The sequence below is a fragment of the Episyrphus balteatus genome, chromosome 1 (assembly GCF_945859705.1).
Source record: "Episyrphus balteatus chromosome 1, idEpiBalt1.1, whole genome shotgun sequence".
In the NCBI taxonomy this organism is placed as follows: Eukaryota; Metazoa; Arthropoda; class Insecta; order Diptera; family Syrphidae; genus Episyrphus; species Episyrphus balteatus.
Genome location: NC_079134.1, coordinates 169,950,880 through 169,973,538, shown reverse-complemented (window position 1 = coordinate 169,973,538; position 22,659 = coordinate 169,950,880). Strand labels below are relative to the sequence as shown.

Genomic DNA, 22,659 nt, shown 5'->3' with positions numbered 1-22,659 from the left:
GTCAATTCTGACAATAATTAACTTTTTTCTTTATTTTATTCATATTTGTCATAAAATTAAACAATAAATCATTCCTCAAAAGATTTTTTTTGTAAATTATGATTTTCAAAAAAAAGTACTTTTTGGTGAAAATAACCTGTCACTTCAAAGCTCATTTTACAAAAACTTAAATAAAATATCACCAAAATGTGAATTACATTTGATTGTATACACATATTCAATGAACTAATCACAAAAAAAACCACAACAAAATTTAAAATGCAAGCGTTATTAATTTTATTCCGCTAAATTCGCGAATTCCCACACTGTGCGTCGGTGCGTCCGTGCGTCCATCTGTACAAGTAGCTGCAGCCTAAACGGTTCGGTAGATTTTCATGAAATTTGGTACAGATAGTTTTTTCGTAATTTCCAAGATTGGTTTTTTTTTTGTTTTTTAATATCTCGCCTAGAACGTATACCTCCCATACAAACTTTTCGAGGTATTGCAATTTTCTCGAAAACGGCTCTAACGATTTTGATTAAATTTGGCACAAGTAATGCTGTACGTATATCTAATATAACTGCGTTTTTAGTTTTTCTCAAAAAACACGGATAGTGGAAATATGATTTCTTTTTTTTAAATGGCTAATGTCGGCTCTTCCCGTGTATCGTTAATGACTTATTGCAATTTTCTCGAAAACGGCTCTAACGATTTCGATTAAATTTGGGGTTCGTTACAGTCTTAGTGATTCTAACAAAACTGCGTTTTTAGTTTTGCACAAAAATTTCGAAATTTCGAAATTTCAAAATATAAAAACTTTTTTATCATTTTTTGATAAGAAATTCAAAAAAATTTTTTTTTTTTTTCAAATTTAACTTTAAGAAATTGAGTTGATTATAAAGTTCTTAAAGTTAAATTTGATAAGAAATTTTTTGAATTTCTTATCAAATGATAAAAAAGTTTTTATATTTTGAAATTTCGATGATTGAAAACGTCTTTTTCAAGACATTTTCCTTTTTTGAGTTTTGAAATATTTGAACATAACCAAGAAATCAAACAAGAATAAAAAGAAATCCATTAATATAAAAACTTTAACATAAGTATAAATTTTATTTATAATAGCAATTTTTAGAAATATTTTTCTTAGATCCTGAAGAAGATTGTAACCACAATCGAAACGTCGATCGAGAACTAGGTAAAAAATATATATTCAAATCAGACCTGTAGCCGACGAAAAAGAACACAATATTTTAAAGATACTTTGAACTACAGGAGAAAGTACGTGCGACCCAGTCGTGCATTTTATTTTAATTTGGCAGACACTTGAACCCTATATGACGCCTATTTTGTTACACAACTTCTTTAATATTTCCATTGTTTATTAAATCAAAGATCTCAGTTGTTAACACCTGTTAAAAAATTTGTATTTATATATTTTGAACTAGTATTATTTGTTAAATAAAAATTCTTTGGTTTCTATTAAAAGAGTAATTCTTTTAATTGATATTAGTTGATTAGGTACTTTAGAAGCAACTGCTTCGCTTCTTATCCCGACGACTATAGAAATAAATCTTTTCTCCTAAGCTTAACATTTCTGATATATGTAAGTGGTTTACACTCGATCCAGTATAAATTTTCATTTAAAGTAGGTACTTATTAACTTTGAAACCATTTTATAGCTAGTGATTTTTTGTACTGTGCATGTGACTATACGGATTGATAAATAAGACTCAGATATGACGTAACGATGATAGAGAATGCCAAAAAAAAGTGCTTCTATCTATCCGTCTGTATAAACCTGGAGCTAGGCTAAGCTACTGGAAAGATATTCATCAAAATTGGTTATTAACAGTTTTTAATGGTTCTCTAGAAGGAAAATTGAATTTTTTCACAACCAAAACTTACCTTACCTATCATATAATCAAAAGAGAAAAGTTAATTTTTTTTCAAAAATGGCTCAAACGATTTTGGTAAAAAAAATTTTGTATGTAACACTGCTAAGGCCATCCATCATAAAATTAAACGGCGAGCATGGTTTTTGTGGTACAAATTACCGGGCCCCCAAAAACCGAAGGGGCATAAATTATACACGGAACGAAAGAGAATGACGCGTAAATGTGCAGAATCACATTTTTTTTTACTTTTTATTAACCGAAATAACGAAATTAAACAAATTAAAATTCGATACAAAATAAAAAAAAAAAAAACAAAAACAAAACAAAACAAAAACAACTGGAATTCTATTGGAAAATTTCCAATCGACTGGAATGAAATGTCATTCATGACTGAATGAATGAATGAAAGCATTCAGCGAAAATCAAAAAACATTAAGGTGGGTTCACATTGGTGCGTTGTTTTAAGATCGCACGTAAACTATGGTTAACTTTCATTGTTTTAGTTATCTAAGTTTAGAAAGTAAGATGTTTGTTTTATTACCATGAATTTTTTTGTTAAAATCGAATTCTATTAAAATCAAGTCTATTACTAAGGTCCAATCTTTTGTAAACACTTTTGATACCTTTTCTCCTTTTCTCTCTTGAAAGAACATAAGAATTTGTCAGCAATTACATGAAGCCTCAAGAGGCGCGACTCTTTTTAAACATAATGAGTGCAAAAGAGAAAAAAGATGAATGAAAAAATTATCCGACCGGAGAGTCGTGGGTCGTGAGTACGAGACTCTTTTTTGACGTTTCTTTTTCCACTTTTTCTTTTTCAACATTCCCTCACATTTCTTTTTGCTTCTTGGTGCGATACAACAACAACAAATTTTAATTCAAAAGATAAATGTCAAATTTGAGTCCTTGACTAGAGGCATCGTGTAATAGTACGCGCCTCACAGAATGATTACACACCCGACAAACAATTTTGGTTCTATAAAGCTTTACAGATGCAATTGTTGCTTCTTTAAAGCATTATAGAAGCAAAATTGTTAGTAGGGCAGCCACACAATAAAAGTTCTGACCTGGGATTGCGACTAAATTTTTCATATAGTTTTTGGGTCGCTGAAACCGAATCCGAATTCCGTTTTGCTCCATCACATCAGGTTTTCGAGATAACCTCATAAAATGTCACGAAAACAAAAAATTTGTTTCTCTGATCTGGATGTGCGAATATGTTAATCATATAGTTTTTGGATCACTGAATCTAGATTCGAAGTCAATTTCGCCCTATCACGTCAGATTTCTGGGATATCCTCAAAAAAATGTCAAAACCAAAAAAACTAAATTTTTACCTGGGGTTGCGACTAAATTTTTCATATAGTTTTTGGGTCGCTGAAACCGAATCCGAAGTCTATTTTGGCGTATCACGTCAGGTTTTTGAAATATCCTCAAAAAATGTCTAAACTAAAAAAAGAAGTTCTTATCTAACATTTTTGGAAGATATCTCAAAAACCTGACGTGATACGGAAAAATAGAGTTCGAATTCGGTTTTAGCAACCCAAAAACTATATGAAAAACCTAAACGCAACCCCAGATAAGAAATTTAGTTTTTTTGTTTTTGACATTTTTTTGAGGATATCTCAGAAACCTGACGTGATAGGGCAAAATTGACTTTGAATCTGGATTCAGCGATCCAAAAACTATATGATTAACATATTCGCACATCCAGATCAGAGAAAATTTTTTTTGTTTTCGTGACATTTTTTGAGGTTATTTCGAAAACATGACCTGACCTGATTCGGTTTCAGCGACCCAAAAACTGAAAAATTATATGAAAAACTTAATCGCAACCCCAGGCCAGAACTTTTATTTTTTTTTTGTGTGGCTGTGTATCAAAAGAAGAAAATTCGAAAAAAGAATCAAGCCTCTTGAGGCTTCATGTAATAGCTGACTTTGACAGTTCCTTTACCATTTTACCAAGTTTTCACTTTTAGACGTTTACATTTTTGAATAAAAGTCACTAATATTTTATCGCCGCATGGCAAAGCGTTTTTCTTATGAGGTTCAGGGAAAACTAACAAAAACGTCTTTTTTCTTCCTTATACCTTCCAGCAGAAAGCTTATTTTTTGGTTTAAAAAACAATTTTTGTAGTTTTTCCAAAAAAAAAAATAGCGCTAGAAAGAAATAAAAATTTTTTTACTTTTGTAAATTTCCCACTTTTTCACTTATTTTTTGGTTTGAAAACAATTTTTGTAGTTTTTTTCAAAAACAAATGGAGCTTGAAAGAAATAAATTTTTTTAACTTTTGTAAATTTCCCACTTTTTCACTGTTTAGGTCATTGTAGTTAAGCCTTAAGGCTTTAAAAGTATAACTACAACGGCAACTTTTTGCAAAAAGTTAAAAAGTGATAGATTTCAAACTCATTTTATGACGGTTTTTACGACGACAAAATAAAAAATAATGATGCAAAAAGCTTATTTTTTGGTTTCCAAAAAAAAACAAATATTGCTAGAAAGAAATAAAAAAAATTTAATTTTGTAAATTTCCCACTTTTTAGGTCATTGTAGTTATGGCTTTAACATGAAAAAAACGTTGTTGTGCGACGTTGTTGTGAACGCATCTTTAATAAATGTGAACCTATCTTTAATCATTAATAAGTATCTGAACGCATTCATTAAAATTTTAATGGAAACCTTACCACAAATATCATTCCAAACTGGAAGTGCGATAAATAACGCCCTCTCCCTTCCGGAAATTTAAACTTCTACAAGCTAAGCTAAGACGAGAACCTACAATGTGAATGACAAATTTGAGTGAAGTTGGTGGAAGTTGAATGATTGAATGATGGAATTTGAATGAATGGAATATGAAACAGGTTGAATTGAATCGCAAAATGCAAGGTGCAAACACGATGCATTAAGGCGATTACACTTTGCATTTTCTTTTTCGATACTTTTTTTACGTAGTTGAGTGCAGTGAAAACGTAGTTCAACAATATCTAAAGCAGGTTTAAAAAATATCAAAAAGTAGGTATATTATATATACCTGTGTATTTTGTCTTCAAAAAGTGTAGTTAATCGCAATAACAAATACTATACAAAATAATGAAACTATTTTGGTATAATTGTGTTTAAAGTTGTTGCAAACAAAAAAAAATAAAGAAATTGGCTCTCGAATTTCGAGGGCGGGGTCGGCTAGTTTTTATAAATTTTTAAACCCGTATTAGAGGTACCTGCCATAGAACTGCATTAAAGTAACGTTCACAAGATTTTTAAAAACGACCTTTTTGGATTTTTAAAAACAGTTTCAATCCTTTTTTTCTCAATCAATACCTATATTAAAAACGGATTGATGAGTTTTGTTGACACTTCGTTATAAAGTGTTGATTAATATTCTTTTAAAAATCGTAGTCCAATTTTGTATCAATTTGTATGTACAAAAAGTTATAAAAATTAAATTTTTTTTTTATAATTCCTTTTTATCAAAAAATGGCACATCTCGTTTTGTCAAAATCATTTAAAACAGTAAAAAAACAAATCGTCGCTTCAGAAGCAAAGTGTCATATCTCAAAATTTAGAATTTTCAGAAAAGTGATTTGAAATATTATTATTCTTAAAAAAACAGTTTTCGTCTAGAGTTTAGCGAAAGTCTGTGATTTTTTCTGTATACCTAACTCATAATCGCTAAATTTTGACATATTACACTTTGCTTCTGAAGCGACGAAATGTCCAATTTACACTATGAACTGAATAGTTTCATTAAAATTTCCCTTACAAGAAAGTAAAAAGTCTGCTAGATTCATGTCTCTTCAAAAGTTTCAACTGTTTTTCTTAATTTAAGATATGACTTTATCATACTAATATCAAAGAAATAGTATCCTTGAATAAGTTCACACCACTCAGACCAATTGTTATCAAAAACTAGCCAAAAATTTAGGCTCGTACTTCTTTTGAAGGCACGTTTCATGAATTCAATCCCGATCATTATCAGCTTATCAAAAAAGTATCTACAATAACTACCCAAAGAAAAAAAAATTACAACTCATCTAGTTGATAATAAAGTTTTATCTCTTCTCTTACGACCAAAAATGAAAAAACCCTCATTTCTCAAAAACCAATTCAATTGATTTCCATCCGCATGTGGCTATAATTTCTAATCAGTTTTGTCTTAACTCGAAAACAATCAATTCCATTATCCGCTTCACGAATCTCTCAACTCAATATACACAAAATATACCAACATAGCCAATATAAACAAAAAGTTAATATTTTATGAACAATATCATTAGTAACCTGCAACTGTTCGGACGTGCCGCCTGCTATTCTGGCAAACAAAACAACAAAAACTGATCGCTCTCGCATGTTTGCGCGAAGCTAAAACCCAAACAAAATTATTGAAGCCTAGCCCGACGGTAACGCTAGAAGCGGCTGATCATTCGCCTTTTAACTCTGTTCAACTTAAGTCGAACGTAATACAAATGTGCAATTTAATTTAAGACAGACATTTAGTCGTCATATTGTAGGTATTCTTTACCTACTTTGCTGTTGTCGTCGTCGTCGTCGTCTTGGTTTTGTGATTCGGTGGAATTAAAGCTAGAAAATAACAGTGTCTTCTCCATAACAGCAACAAATAGTAATTATTTTTAGTGCTAGTTTAAAAAAAGAGGAGAGTCGGTTTTTTCATTTTTATTGTTAACAAAAATCGGTTGCAATTCATTCGAACTTTCAAACGGTTTTAACGAGGAACCATGAAGACCCCATTCGACATGAGCACGATGGATAAAGCCAAGGAAGCTGCAAATGAACCTACAAAACCAAGTAAGCTTTACCAAAATTTTGAATGACTGAACAACTTTGTTAGAAGCTTTAACAATGCTTAAACCAAACCTTGATATCAAGCTTGGCTAAGTACGGTCAAGACAGGTTCCAGAAGAAATAGTCCTTGTTGAAGCATTTAATCAAAAACTACAAGACACCTTCCATTGTGCCATTGTGTGAAAAATTCTATTTTTTTTTTTCTATTTTTTATCATTTTTAATGAATTGTTTAATTCATTAAAAAAAATAAACAATTTTTTTACAATTTATTCCATCAGTATTCAGAAATAATGAGACAGTAGCAGAATTTTGTCGCTAAACACATTCATTAAGCGAGCTCGCGTACAAACATGCAAGCTTGTTGCACTTTTGAGCGCTTCTGGGGGGAAGCTATAGAATAGTTGGCAAGGAGTTCTACATCTAAATAGAGTTTCCGCAAGTGATCATGTAAAGTGTCTTTTTGTTTTAAATTTAATAACTATAATTATGTAGTCGCACATTTTTTTATATGTTGGAGAGTCTTATAATATTATCTATCTATATAGATTTTTATTTTATTTAATTCAAGTAATATATTTATTGCTATAACCTTCTATATGAATAGTTGGCGCATGAAACACATATAAGCTATATGGATAGTTAATGAACAATGTTACTTATACTTTGTGTGGCGCCTAGTGTCGCCGGTAGGTATTTTAAACGCATATTATTTATTGCATTTTTTTTCATGTATTTTCATAAATCATAGGCTATAAATTTTTTGTGTTTGCCACGCTCAAAAAGCAAATAGAGGTAACGTGCGTGGTTGAACAGCTCGTTTAATTTGACATCAAAACATTAAAAAAAAGCATTGATAAAGATCTATGAGAAATGTTTTTTATTATTTTTTTTTTTTTTTTCGATATATGCAACTAAGCCAGGAATTATGTTCGAATCAACGACGAGTATTCATCATGTGATGAACAAATATGTATGAAAAAAAACTGTACAATTATTCATTGTTAAATAAGGATGAGACCACGCAAGATGTTAAACTTCGTTGGTCATTTTATTTATTTTTTATGATCTAAGGTGTGAGGCAAATTAACGATTTAAATTATCAATGGCATCTTTTTAAAATTCTTATTTAATGAAACTCTAATTAATCTTTTCTTTCCGTAAAAGTTTGAAATTCTTTAAATTTGAAGCACAACAAAAAAGTGACCTTAAACTATATTTGCCAGTTTTTCAATATAAAAGGTTTTAATTGTTTTACTGAATGGGTGAAAAGATTAAAATCAAGTTTTTTTTTCCTTTTTTTGGGAGGCTTTTCAGAGAAGCTTTAGGAATTGTTTTAATGGCCAAGAAAAACTTTACATCTACAACATGCCATACAAAATTTGGGAAAACTTATTGTGCTCAAAAATTGCTTCTGTAATTTTTCATTTAAAAAGGTAACAATTAGACTCCTAGAAAAGCAATTACTGAAGATCCCAGTAAAAATTTTGTACCTTCCTTTAAACAAAAACAGAATTGATTTCAACGAAGTCTTGAAACAAAAACTTTGAAAAGCTTATTCTAATGAAACTTTCAGGAGGTATGTGCCAAAAAACTTGTGCGTGTAGGTTGAGTCGAGACTAGGGTTCTATTGATATAAATAAATTACTCAACTTAGAAAAAAATTATTAAACATCAACTGTTGCCCCAACATTAATGTGCCAAAACTTCTTGTAAGACCAAAAACCTTGTCTTTTATTTTCAAAGACAAGATTTGGAAAAAAAAATGAAAGACAAAAACTAGTTATTTTCCAAATTTAATTTTATATTCAAAATGTATTGCTCTTATTTATTTTTAATAAAAAAAAAGAAAACTGGATGCAAAATAGAAACAAAGCTACTTTTTTCTAAGAAACCCCTTTATTTTTGTTTTTACGTGACGCGTTGGTAAATTTATTTATGAAACATAAACCTTTCTTCAATTACTTTTTAAACATTCAAAGATGTATGAGCATGCAATAAAGTGATACAATATTGGGTTAAATCTGAATTAATACTTTTTCTAATTAATAAAGCTTGAAAACTAGCTCGTGAATTTTTCTAACTATTCCTTAAAACACTAATTTTTAATTTGTTTAATTGTATTTGAATAATCGTTTACATATTATTTCTTCGATTTGGTTAAATTTTGAAATTTTTTATTTTTGATTCTCTGTTATTTTTTGTTTAGTTTTCGTTAGCATTTTTCTTGTTAATTTTGAAGATTAAGAATTTCAAGTAATTTAAAAAAATGTTAAACAAGTTATGTTAATTAAAACTTGTTCTTAAAAAAAAATGTTGTTTAATAATCTTTTTTTATGAGGATATATTAAAAAAAAAAAAATGGCCTAGTTTTCAGTTTTTATTTAAAAATATGTTTTTGAAATTTAAATGAAGAAATATTTTGTATCCACATATAGAACTTAAATTGCAAGAGAATTTTGTTTTATCAATTCGAATAAGGTTAACGGGATATTTAAGTCTTATCACATGATTAATAAAAAATGTTGAATTTCTCAAACATCTGCTATTTTTCAGGAATGCAGACACCCAAACATGTATTTATTTTTTCTCCATACTATTTAAATAAGTTTCACTTTTAAGAACTCCAATTTAGTAAAAATTTCGCTTTTATGTTATGAAACAGTCATAAATATTGAATTTTCTACCATAAAGAAAAAAAGTACGTATACGCCGCAGTGAACAAAAAATATTTTATTTTTGGACTTGCTTTTTTTTTCTTCAATTTCTTCATAAACCTGGGATGGGGTGAAGAGTCACGTACACATAAGTTATTTGGTAACTGAAATCATGAATTCTAAAATACATTTAAGACTTAAAAATGGATAATTTATATGAGTCATATACGTATGTACAAAATTTATCTATTAATCGATATCCATATAAATTTCTACCTCTCTGTTAATCATGTGAAATTTTTATTTTCCAAGTGATTAGAATCTTAAATTGAAATTTTGAATGACTAAGAACAAATTTTTCTATCCACATGTTTACAAATTTTTGTTGGTGCGATAAAATATCAAAATATTTTTATTTATTTCCTCAATTTGATTTTTCTGTTTCGTCCACATGACCCTCAATCGTTCTTTAATTGTTATGTTTTTCTTTATATAGATTTGATAAAATTCCTTTAAGCTTGTTGTAAATCAAGATTCATAACTGACCAAATTATATCTTCTCATACGTCACAAAAAAATAAAATAAAACAAAAATTGCAAAGTAATTTAGATATATATCAGTATTATAAATATGTCTGATATGCGTGGTAGTAAGCTAAGATAAGATTTCTAACAAAACGTATATCTGCCAATTAATTTGTGAGAAAATTAAGGTATACGCGCAGACAGTCGTATCAAAATAGTTAATTAGTTCTACTAATTCCAATTAATTCTTTAATAAAGACAAAAAATAAACATTATAATTATTTTTAAAGATATTTATGAACATAAATTTCGCAGACAATTGTCAATGGTTCGCAAATAACAATAAAGTACCGCAAAAGAAGCATAATATAACAATTACAATACCATTCAGTCAATAAGAATAAATCTGTTAAATGACATAGTCATTATTAAAACTGCCACAACAGCTCTTGATCATTAATCAATATAATAATTTTTAATGGCACGTTATAATATTTTATTATCACATCATTAAAGAATGAAAGCAAAAACAAACTTATTTGAGATTCTGAGAGATGAGTTTTGTTAATTTTTGTACTTAACACATTTTCTTTAACTAATGCAATAAAATTTGTATATTGACCTCAATTAGACAAAGAACTTATATTTTTTGAGATATTTTAAGAATTATGAATTTGAATAACTAACAACGATTTGTAAGACATTGGGAAATGAAAAATATTTGACTATTGTTTTAAGCAAACAAACAAAAGGTAAAAATAATACTTAAATTTTTGTTTCAAAACAAATAACTTTTTTTTAACAAATGGGGATTATGGTAAAAAAAAAAATTATACTCAAGTCAAAACAAAATTTTTATAAATAACTATAGAACTATTTTTTTTATTTAATACAACAACAATTATGAAGCATTTCATCGTTACGTGTTGGACACTCGTTTAATGATTCTATTGTTTTTCTTTCAAATTCTGTTCATAATTTATACAGAATTTAATATTTTGTTTTTCATTAACATTCTGTAGGCACACCTCTTTTTTGCGAATTTGGTTTATACTTTTTCATGGCGCTAGAACTTTTTTCGGTCTTACTATTTTATAGAGAATCATATATGAAATTTATGTAGAATTTTCCGAGGAATTCGAATACTGTATTCACAATTCAAAAAAATGTATTTTCACCCTTATAAAGACACTTTTCTGTGGCCACTTTTCATTTTTGTAATGCCAAATTCGCACCCGTGTGCCGACAGAGGGTTAAGTACCTATGTGCAAAAAAATTTCCAATAAAAATAGAAATTGAATTTTTAAAGAAAAAAATTAAAAAAATCTTGACCGATGCACTACATCTGCACCACCACCGTTTGGCGGAAAATTCCACGTCCGCACCATTTCATTTTATATGAAAAAATCACTGCACCATGATACATAATTTTGGATTATTGAAAAATAAAAAAAAAACGACTTAAACAATTCTTTAAGTACGAGAATAGAATATTTGATCATGGTGCAGACGTATTGCGGCGGTGGTGCACTACATTTTTCAATCAAAATGAAATGGTGCGGACGTGGTGCAGCAGTGCTGCGGCAGTGCAGCCAATTTGTTCATATTTTTTTTTTTTTGGTGCGAACGTGGTGCGGATTGTCACGTGTGGGTCAAACAAAAAGCTAGTGATTCTAAGAGAATCTTTGCGAATATATTTCATATTCATATTTGAATTTTTATTTTTCTTCGCAAAAAAATCGTAGTGATAAAATAAAAATAAAAGTAAAATAATTTTTTTTGTCACTGCATACAAAATTTTATTTTCTTTAAATGGTTCCTAGAAAATGTTTCCATAATATGCTGAAAATTGAAAAAAGTTCGTCAATTTCGGTTTTCGTTCAAAATAGGTTTTAAACAAGGTTCATATCCTAAAAATATACGAAAAATTTAAACCGGTAAAATTTTTTGCGACTAAAAGCTATTATTTCGTCTACGGCGACTGGTCTAAATGTACCTATACCTACATAAAATAACTGAAACAAAATTAAATGGTTTTTATCATTCAATAAGTTTTAAAATCGTATATAGTTATCTGCTTTGGGTAATACCAGCCCCTTTTAAAAGTTTATATTAATTTAATTTTCGCAATCAGATTGAAAATATCGCATAATCTACTAAAATCTTTCTGTACACAGGTGCTGTCTTAAAACTCTTTAATTTTCTTAGAATAATAGCAAATCTTAGTTTTAATTAATTTGAAGATTATTTGATAGAAAAAAAACTGCACAAGTTTAAAACGGGTAATTATCTTAAAATTAAATATCTTCAAGGTTTATCATCCTTGAGCCCATTTCATTTCTCGATTATCATAAAAAAAAACCTTGTTTATTTGCTAGACCTATCAATTCGCACTTGTTCTTATCTCAATAAGCTTAACAAAGTGGTTAAAGTACCTTTGTTTATATATTTGTATTTTTATCAAATCTTTAGACGCAAACAAAACAAATTGGTTTTCCCCTTGAATTGGAGATCCATTGATTACAAAAAAATAATGTATTAATAGCTGAAATAATCGTTTTTGAATCAAAAACTAAAAGAAACTAAGTAATGTCATGCGAGCGGTTTTTTTCCGCTTTTCCATTTATCCGCCCACAGAACTTTTCTTCATAATTTCTAGTATTTTCAATTTTAATTTATTTCCTTATCCAAACGACAACCCTATTTAGAAAATTGCATCATAAAACCTTTCGTAAATAATCTTGCACCGAAAATTTTCTGATTTTTTCTGTTTATTCATCTTAATTATCAGAATACATTTTATAATAATTCTTCCCACTTTTTAATTCATAATCCAAATATGTAGATTTTTTAATAACGATAAAATAATTAAAAACTGTGAAGCTAAATTAATAAACAACTATAACTAATGTAACTTTGGGTCACTGATCTGATATTAATTAGACTTGTTAATTTTTTTTTAATTTCCGCAACTTTTTAAAATAATAAATCACATTGTCACTTTATTAACTGATTGCATATGCAATTATCTCACTTTTCCAGATACGAACGATACCAACACCATTTTCGTCATCAATAAATTGCCGATGTAGTTTATTTTTAATATTTTCTACTTTTTTAGATTGCAATTCAAGATAGATATAATTTTACTCAATAGAGATTCCATACTGCAAATGTGATAATTCCACCAACTCAATTCTCATGGATTACCATGTTTGATGATTGATAATGACATGCTTGGAAAATAATTGCCTATTGCAATTGATCTTTGATTGCGATTTTTGTATTTCATATTTTTTTTTTTATGTAAGCATGCAAGATGTTACTTATTAAATATGATCTTTTTTATAGTTTTGATACACAAATTATAATTTTATTATTAAAACAATAGATGTTTTTTTTTACTCCAACCCACCATAAATATTTGCATTTATTGTTATTTTAATAAATAAAAATATTACAAAAATGGTAGGCAGTGTCTGACACGTGTCAGTTTTCCCACATTCAAACATTCTTTTTTATTTATCTGCATGCATTTTATTGATTTTATGAAATTAAAGAATTTTTTGTTGCAAAAATGAAAATATGATTGTAGTATTGCCAGAGACTTTTAATTTGTTCTAAGAATTATAAGTTGACTGATTAGAGACTGAAATGTCGTTTCTAAGACAATTATTTTCCAATATAAAGGTATTACTAATCTTACCTAATTCTAATATTATTTTTAAATCAGAACTATGTAGTTGGGAAGGTTGTTAAAACTCTTTCTTTAAAAATCTAGAAATGTAAAACTAAAGATTTTAAAAATGCGAATAAAATTGTTTTCTAAGCTCTAATTATTCAATTTGTCAGTTAGACAATCAAAAAAATAATGTCAATAAAAAAAAAAAAACTATTTTTCGTAGGAATAAGCCTTAACTGGGGTTTATATGGTTGATGAAAAATTGGCTCTAAATAAACTTGAAAATAAAATTGGAATGCTATTTCTTAGTAATAAAATTAGTTTATTAGCCGTGTTTTATTGGTAACTCAGTACTTAGCTCAACAAATGTTTGCTAAGGATAAAAACAAAAACTTTTTTATTTGTTAGTTTACAGAAAAATTTTTTACACTTCCGTTCAACAAAAAATGATTATTAATAATAAATAAAAGTAATTGTTGTAGCTTACAGCATTAAATATTTACTCAGTAAAATATTGAGTACCAATAAAACACGGCTATTATAAATCTTTAACTGGCTAGCAGTCAATTTATTTTATGTTTTAAGAAACCAAGAATGTTAAAAGGAAAAGTTCCTTCTTTTCTGTTCGCAGCATAGTGCACGCTTCAAAGATACAAAATCCTACTCAATACACAAAAACACACACTCAAAAAGCATCTCGTATAGATGCTTTGAAATTTTTGTTTCTCTAAACTTCTTCAAAAACAGCAAGGAACTGGACTCTGCTTTATGCGATATTTTTTTTATACTCCGGTAATTAAAAACACATTAACCCCTATGAGTCAAAGTTTGCCATTGTTGTTAAGTTAAAATTAAGATTTTTGTACACAAAAACAGTTTTACTCAAAAATATTGTTTAAATGTCATAAATTAAATGATGTCATAAGATTGCCTTGGTTATAGACAAAAAACATTATATTATTTGCGAGTGAAAGACAATTTTCCATCGTTTTAACGAATTCACTTCAAACATAAAAATTAATATCTTAACAGAACTGTAACATCTACAATTTTAATACATGTATACAATTTTAAAAACCCAGAAGCTCATTTTTGACTCATAATTCAAAATCAAGTAAAATTAATGAAGTCTTTTTGAAAAACTATGCACTTCAAAGTCTAACAAATTTGTCATGTCAATTTTTCAAAATTTTTTTTAGTAAAATGCATTGTATTAATTCAACTCTTAAATTTATTTTGGACATAATTAACTGCTATTAACTTTTAGTTGAAATCAGTATTCACACTCCAATAAATTCAATGTCGCCGTTTAAAAAGAGAAATTATAAAATTGTTATTTGATTTTACAGTTTTTTAATTCTTAATGGAGACTTCAAATATAATTTAGAGTGAAACAATTTCGGCTTAATTTATTTTCGAACAGTTATTTAAAAAAAATGCTATTAAAATGAAATACTTTTTAAAATTATGATCCTAAGTGGGCTGTAGGTCTGTCTTGGTATTTTAATATTTTGTCGACGTTTCGGGCGTGATTACACCCTTCTTCAGGACTCTTAAGTAAAAAATTTTTATTCTAAAAATACTAAAAAAAATCTAAATTAAAATCTATACTTACAATATTATAAAATAATAAATTTTAAGATATTTCTTAAAATTTGTTTTGGTTAATGTTCTGTTATCTCTTTTTTATTTTTTATATTTTTGCAATATTTCAAAATTCAAAAATTGAAGCCTTGAAAAAGACGTTTCAATTAATCGAATTTCAAAATAATGAAATCTAAATTTCACATTTGATAAAAAAATCAAAATTTGACTTTCAAAATCAAACACGATCTTCAGAAATCAGGTCAAATATAAAATTTAGCCTAAAATATTTCTATGGACAAACTGACTATAGATATTGCTCAGTCCTTCGCAATCTGATCGCCTATTAACAGTATTATTAGTATTTAAAATGTGCAACATTTCCAATAACATACGTTTACTATAGTGTTTTTCTGTCTGTATTGTCAACATTGTTAAAGACTGGCCTATGTCCTTAATCTATGCAATGTAAAGCCAATGCTGTTTTTTGTGAGTGTCCGCTATTTATGTCTGATCTGTGACCAGCTAAACGATTTTTTAGCTTTTGCATAGAAGTTCCTACATAAACGGAAGGACAATGGTTTATTCCGTCACCTAGACATTTTATCTTATAGACAATATTTGATCTTTCACTTTTCGAAAATTCACCTTTTAAATTTGAAAACAATGAACTTCTTAAGATATTTGACGATTTAAAAGCTAAACGAACATTGTCTTTATTTCTTATGGGGGCATTTAAAATTCTATTTGAAAGACCTGGAATGTATAGAATACTTTTGTATGAAAACTGTGTAACATTTGTTACTAAATTTGTTTGAACCAAGGGATTGAAATATTGATTCAATATTGTTCTTATTATGTTTAATGGAAAGGAGTTAGAAAGTAAAGTATTGGTAATTATTTTTATGTTTTTTTGACGAAAGACAATGTCACTGATATCCAATACTCTGTTGACAAAATTTTTAGCTGTGTTGATAATAACATGTTTCGGCTGTTTTGAATTAAAATTAATAAGACGACCTGAAGATGTTGGTTTTTTATACCAATCAAATACTTTACATTGCATAGATGAAGGACATAGGCCAGACTTTAACAATGTTGACATTTTACAGACAGAAAAACACTATAGTAAACGTATGTTATTGGAAATGTTGCACATTTTAAATACTAATAATACTGTTAATAGGCGATCAGATTGCGAAGGACTGAGCAATATCTATAGTCAGTTTGTCCATAGAAATATTTTAGGCTAAATTTTATATTTGACCTGATTTCTGAAGATCGTGTTTGATTTTGAAAGTCAAATTTTGATTTTTTTATCAAATGTGAAATTTAGATTTCATTATTTTGAAATTCGATTAATTGAAACGTCTTTTTCAAGGCTTCAATTTTTGAATTTTGAAATATTGCAAAAATATAAAAAATAAAAAAGAGATAACAGAACATTAACCAAAACAAATTTTAAGAAATATCTTAAAATTTATTATTTTATAATATTGTAAGTATAGATTTTAATTTAGATTTTTTTTTAGTATTTTTAGAATAAAAATTTTTTACTTAAGAGTCCTGAAGAAGGGTGTAATCACGCCCGAAACGTCGACAAAATATTAAAATACCAAGACAGACCTACAGCCCACTTAGGATCATAATTTTGATTGAAAAAAGGTCACGAAGATAGGATAAATTGAAATACTTTTTAATTTTTTTATAAACAAATTTACATAATTTAAAATAAATGAAATATATCTTTTTTGAAGCGAACTTAACTTTTATTTTAAGTTCAAAAAAGATGTAAAAGTGTACCAAGTTTCAATTTAATTTTGATTGTTTACTTATCAACCTAGCTAAGAACTTGGTACACTTTTATATCTTAGTCCTTTTAGTGCTATTATAATTTAAAAATAGGAGAACTTGGCTCTTTTTTAACAATTGTTATGTTTTTGTATTGCTATTAAAATTTTAAAAATGAATTTCTTTTTCTACACAATAATATTGAGATTTCGAAAAAATTACACTGGTCAACAAAATTACACTTTTTTTTGTTACTAAAACACTTTTCTAAGGGATTTCGGTGTCCTGAGCTTAAATCCAAAATCAAAAAAAATCTATCACATCAAGTTTTTCAGATATTCCCGTTAGAAAATCGAAAATGCCACTTTTTACCAGTTTTCGAGGTTATTTTTTAACGTTTGGTTATTTGTTTCAATTAAATTTGTGACGGTTTCTAAAAGAACTACATTTTGTCTTTCAAAAGATAAAATGTCAAAATTCGAAAGTGATTGGTAAAAAACTTTTCGAGCTTTGCTATTAAAATAAAATGAACATCAGATATACCAAACACGTTGACTTCAACTTAAAATTTCTCAAAGATAAAAAGAGATATTTAAAAGATCTAAACGGATAAAGAAAGACAAAATGTAGCTCTCAAAAAACCTATAGAAAAGTATATCCTGGTTTCTGTAACAAAAACCTTGTTGATCAGTGTTATCAGAATGAAAGAAATCCACTTTTATTGAACAACAAATTCGTATGCCTATAAGAAAGTGAGTAACATAAAATGACCACAAAATGCAGTGTTTTTTATTTATTTCTAACAAGAGCTTAAAGTATTTTATTCTGAAAAATTGGAGGAAAATTGGGAAATTTATTCGAAATTAACTATTTCCTTTTTTAACACTTATACACCTTATAAAATTAATTACCGACCAACTTTCAAGCTCATTCCCGTATATTTGAACAAGATGTCTTAAAATAAAACTGTTATTCTAAATCCAAGTTTTAGAAGGTTTTAAGGTGTAGATTCTTAGCCTTTTTTCACAATTTATAAAATGAACTGTAATGGAATCTAAGCCCAAAAACCAAAAACCTTAAAACTTTACTCAACAACTGAAAAAAAAAAGATGTTTTCACACACAAAATTTCAACCGTTACAAATAAAGTTATGCAAATGTACACTCCTAAAAGTATGCCAAACATTAACATTTAACATACATTGGATAGTGTTGCATACATTAAGGCTCACAAACTGCAAGAAATTATAGCAGTTATTAAACTGAACAAAAAAATGCATGCAAAAGCTGTTACTTTCTCTTCTCATTAAAGTGGTTCATAATTAAAATGTCTTTAATGGCAGTTAACAAAGTTTTATTTTTTATTTTATTAAGTTTATTTAATATTAAACAGAACCTAATTTTCTATTTTTTATTTCAGACTCTATTTTCGGAGTTCGTCACGTGCAATGTGCTCTAATTTTCTTTGCCCTAGCTGTGACTTATGGCCTTCGAGTGAATATGTCAGTTGCTATTGTCGTTATGACAGATAATACCACCAATCCAAATTATCCAGTAAGACTACTCAATAGAATCCGCCATCTTATTTACTAACTTTTGTTTTCTTTATATTTTCTAGGAATACCACTGGGAAGAAAAAGCCAGATCAGTAATTTTGAGCAGTTTTTTCTGGGGTTATGTTATCACTCAAGTTCCTGCCGGACAATTGGCTCAAAAATTCGGAGCTAAATTAGTTGTCTTCTGGGGTCTCACAATCTGCTCAATTCTGGCAATTCTTACACCAATCTGTGCTGAAATTGGTGGATCAGCTTTAGTTATAGCTTTGCGTGTCATTCAAGGACTTTGTCAAGGAACCGTTTTCCCTTCAACTCACACATTGGTCGCCAAATGGGCGCCACTTAAAGAACGTGGAAGATTAGGAACCATATCATATTCTGGTGCACAATTCGGTACAGCTGTAATGTTGGCTGTCAGTGGAGAATTAGCATCTTCGTCAATGGGTTGGCCAAGTATTTTCTACGCTTCCGGTGGAATGGGTTTAGTTTGGGCAGTTTTATGGTTCTTTTTCGCCTCAAGTTCTCCATCAGAAAACCGATTTGTTTCTGAAGAAGAAAAGGCCTACATCGAATGGGTACCAACAATTGAAAATAGTGAACCCAAATCAGCACAAAAATTATCGACTCCATGGAAAAGTATCTTCACTTCAATGCCATTCTTGGTTCTTCTGCTGTCGCATTGTTCTAATAACTGGGGCTTCTGGACTTTATTAACCGAAATGCCAACTTACATGAAGAATATTTTGGACTTAAATATTAAGGACAGTGCTATCCTTTCATCACTTCCTTACTGGGGAATGTTTGGAATGTGTTTTGTATTCGTATTCATCTCAGAGCTATTGAACAGGAATCCATGCATGAGTCTCTCATTCAGCAGGAAGTTCTTCAATTCCCTTGGTTTGTGGGTGCCAATGATCGGTTTGATTGGAATGGGTTACATGAATAAGGATCATGTTGAATGGGCTGTAGTTTTGTTAACTCTGACAGTGAGTATGAATGCTGCATGCTATTTGGGCTTCCAAATGAATCATATTGATTTGTCACCAAATTACGCTGGAACCTTGATGGGAATTACGAATGGTGCAGCGAATATTATGAGTATCATTGCTCCACTTCTTGTTGGATTTATTGTTACAGATGAGGTACATTTAAAAGAACTTAATAATTTTACATATTTCGAAACATTTTTTTTATATCTTTTTTTAGAAAAATCCTTCTCAATGGAGGATAATCTTTTTCATTGCTGCTGCAGTCTATCTAGTCGGAAATTCATTGTTTATTGCTTTTGGAAAAGTTGAAACACAACCATGGAATGAACCTAAAAAGAGTGTTACAAATGGACAAACTTCTGCACAAAATCCTACACGCATAATTGTAGTAGAGTCACGTTATTAAAGTGTGAATTTAAAAAAGAAATTGTATACGAGTATTTAAAAAAAAAATATAAAAGTCGTGATCTAGTCATAAGTGCTAAAAAACCAATACTTACTTAAAAAAGTAGTCAAGTCTTTGAAAAGAAGATAAAGCAACGAACGAATGAATTTATAGAATTTTAAATTATAAATTGTAAAATTGTTAACTGTTAATTTTATATAATTGGTAAATTCTTTTACCGAAATAAAAATAAACGGCAATGTTTTATGTTTTTGTGTTAAGTTTAGTAAATAAGGTATAAATAAGTTATTATGTAAATTATTTTGTTTTAAATAAATTGTTAATAAAATGTTAAAATATATTTGCGTATAATTTTTTGACTATATAAGGGGTGGCCTCTAGGTGCTAGAAAAAAGTTCGTTTTTTACAATTTTTTTTTTTCAAACTCAAAAAAAAAAAATAAAAAAAAAAACAAGGAATATTGGCACCAAATCATTAAAGCACTATTTTTCTCAGAAATACGTACGATTTTTAATTAATAACGAGAACAAAATTTATAAGCTACCAAAGATTTATATTTCTAAGTAAATGATGCGTTCCAACACCCAAATTTTATTATTTTTTCAAATCAATTTCAAGTGAAAATATTCGAAACAACATCGTTATGCTGTATGCCGTTGAGTTGCTTTTTGAAAAGCGATTTTGTAACATTTTTTTATAAAAATTTTTGTTATTACACTTAAAAATACTTGCCTGAAAAAGATTTTTGCTGTCACCTTTCTTCAATTTTCCAAAAGGAGCAACGGTCGACCGACTTGGAATAACATTAATATATAACAGCATTTTAGTTAAAAATGCTAAGAAATTTTTTTTGTTCCTTCTTTTTCTTAGTAGTACATGGTAAGGTGAAACTGCTAAACATGCCTCTTGTACAAGTGGGTCACTGTGGTGTATGTGTAACATTTTTTTTATTTGAACAAAATGTACAGTTGATACTCAACATTTCAATAGTTGATAGTTTAATTTCGAATAACGAAATCTGGTACAAAATGTTTGGCTTTTATGACTAAGGCAATCACTGACTTTATATTTTGTCGAGTGCTGAACACAAATCTTGTCCAACAAAATCTAAAAAAGTCAACATCTCTGAAAAAAGTTTTATTTTGTTTTGAGTGGAAGCCCTCTCGAAATTTTCGGTAATTTCTCATGGTGAGAAATATTGTTATATACAATTTCAGTGTCTTGTTCAGCAACCATGGCAGTTAAAAACAATTTCGATAGAACTATCTATTTATATATGACTCTGAATACAATTTGACTAGGTTGATATTTATCTTCCTTTAGTATCGTGGTAAGGGACATTTTTTTCATAAGTGTACTAATATATTCTATCGTGTTATTCTATTATCAAAAATAAGGTTGTCAGACTAATAGTAAACTCCAATTAGACGAATATGTTTGAATACATTCTGCATTTTTAGTGCAAAAAGCATAAGCATATGAACAAATTTTGACATTTGCGTTCCCCATTATCCAAAAGTGTTAGACATTATTTTTTTGAACATTTAATGTGAAACTTTCCTTGGTAAACAATTTTGTACAAAGGTAGAAACTCACTGTAAGCCGAAAATCTTTTTAAAAAGCCTGAAACTTAACATTTTTTTCTCTTAAAATAACTGCAGTTAAGTGAACTGGTTCTCGAGTATGCATTTAAAAACAAAGAAAAAAAATAAATATTTTCATAAAATTTATACAAAAATACACTCCTGCTCAAATTTAACGCACATCCTATTTATTTTAAAGTAAAGTCCTGCTATTACTTTATGCCACAGCATCATGGTTATTTTCTCAAATGAGACAATAGTGATCTTAAATTAAAGGTATGGAATAATATGTTTGTCGGGAAGATTTGGGGAGAGATTTGCTGAAGTCTGTCTGTTAACCCGCGAGCCTTTTAAAGAAGAGTCATAAAATGTCATGGAGTTAAATCTGCTTTACAACACCTACGGAGTTAGCGAGCCTTTCTAGACCTAAGTTAAGTACCCAAAAATACTTGACTGATGCCCTCGAACAGCATCTGGTTCCAATCACCCCTAGATTTGGTCCACAGTTTAGTCTGATGCACGATAATGCATGCTAGAGTAGTTTGAGAATATCTTCAAGATTTTAATATTCCAGCTTCGGATTAACCACACAGAAATCTGGATTTGAATTCAATAGAACATGTGTAGGAAATATTGAAAAGATGCATTCGCCACCAAAATCCACCTCCAAGCAGTCTTGATCAACTGAAAACTTCAGTGAAAGAAGTGTTAAAACAAAACCTTCAAAAGTTAATTAGTGGAATGGACAAACGACTCCAGGTTGTCATATGCGCTAGAGGAGACTATACCAAGTATTGCATACAATTATAGGAAAGAACCGTCACCCGCTTCCATTTTTTTTAAATTTTTCTTCTTAAAAATAAAAATTATTTTATAATCAGTTTTCAGATCTTGAATTGTTAAATTTGGTTTATCTTTTTTTTGGTTGATAATACTGTTGCAGTTTAGCATTTTTTCGACTTGCTAAACAATAACAAAACACAAAAAAATGCACCAAAGAATTTTAAAGCCTTTTAAAATAAGATGCAGGGGTATAACTTCAGACGAAAAACGTGTGCGTTAATTTTGAGCAGGAGTTTATTTGGAGAACAACATTGTAACATTAAGGGCCAATTTTTCAATAGTCAGTTAAACAGTCAGTTAGTACTTATTCCTAAGGATAGAGAAAAAATCAATTTTTCAACAGGCAGATATAGCTTATTCCTAAGAATA

General features: G+C 28.8%; 1 protein-coding gene across 1 annotated transcript; it reads left to right on the top strand.

Moving 5' to 3' along the window:
• Positions 1 to 6,154: 6,154 nt before the first annotated feature.
• LOC129906312 (putative inorganic phosphate cotransporter) lies at positions 6,155 to 20,018 on the top strand. Its single transcript, XM_055982014.1, has 4 exons — positions 6,155 to 6,679; positions 18,334 to 18,467; positions 18,532 to 19,611; positions 19,676 to 20,018. Exons 1-4 carry the CDS (start codon positions 6,610 to 6,612, stop codon positions 19,862 to 19,864), a joined length of 1,473 nt encoding a protein of 490 aa, XP_055837989.1. The 5' UTR covers positions 6,155 to 6,609; the 3' UTR covers positions 19,865 to 20,018.
• The last annotated feature ends 2,641 nt before the right edge of the window (positions 20,019 to 22,659 follow it).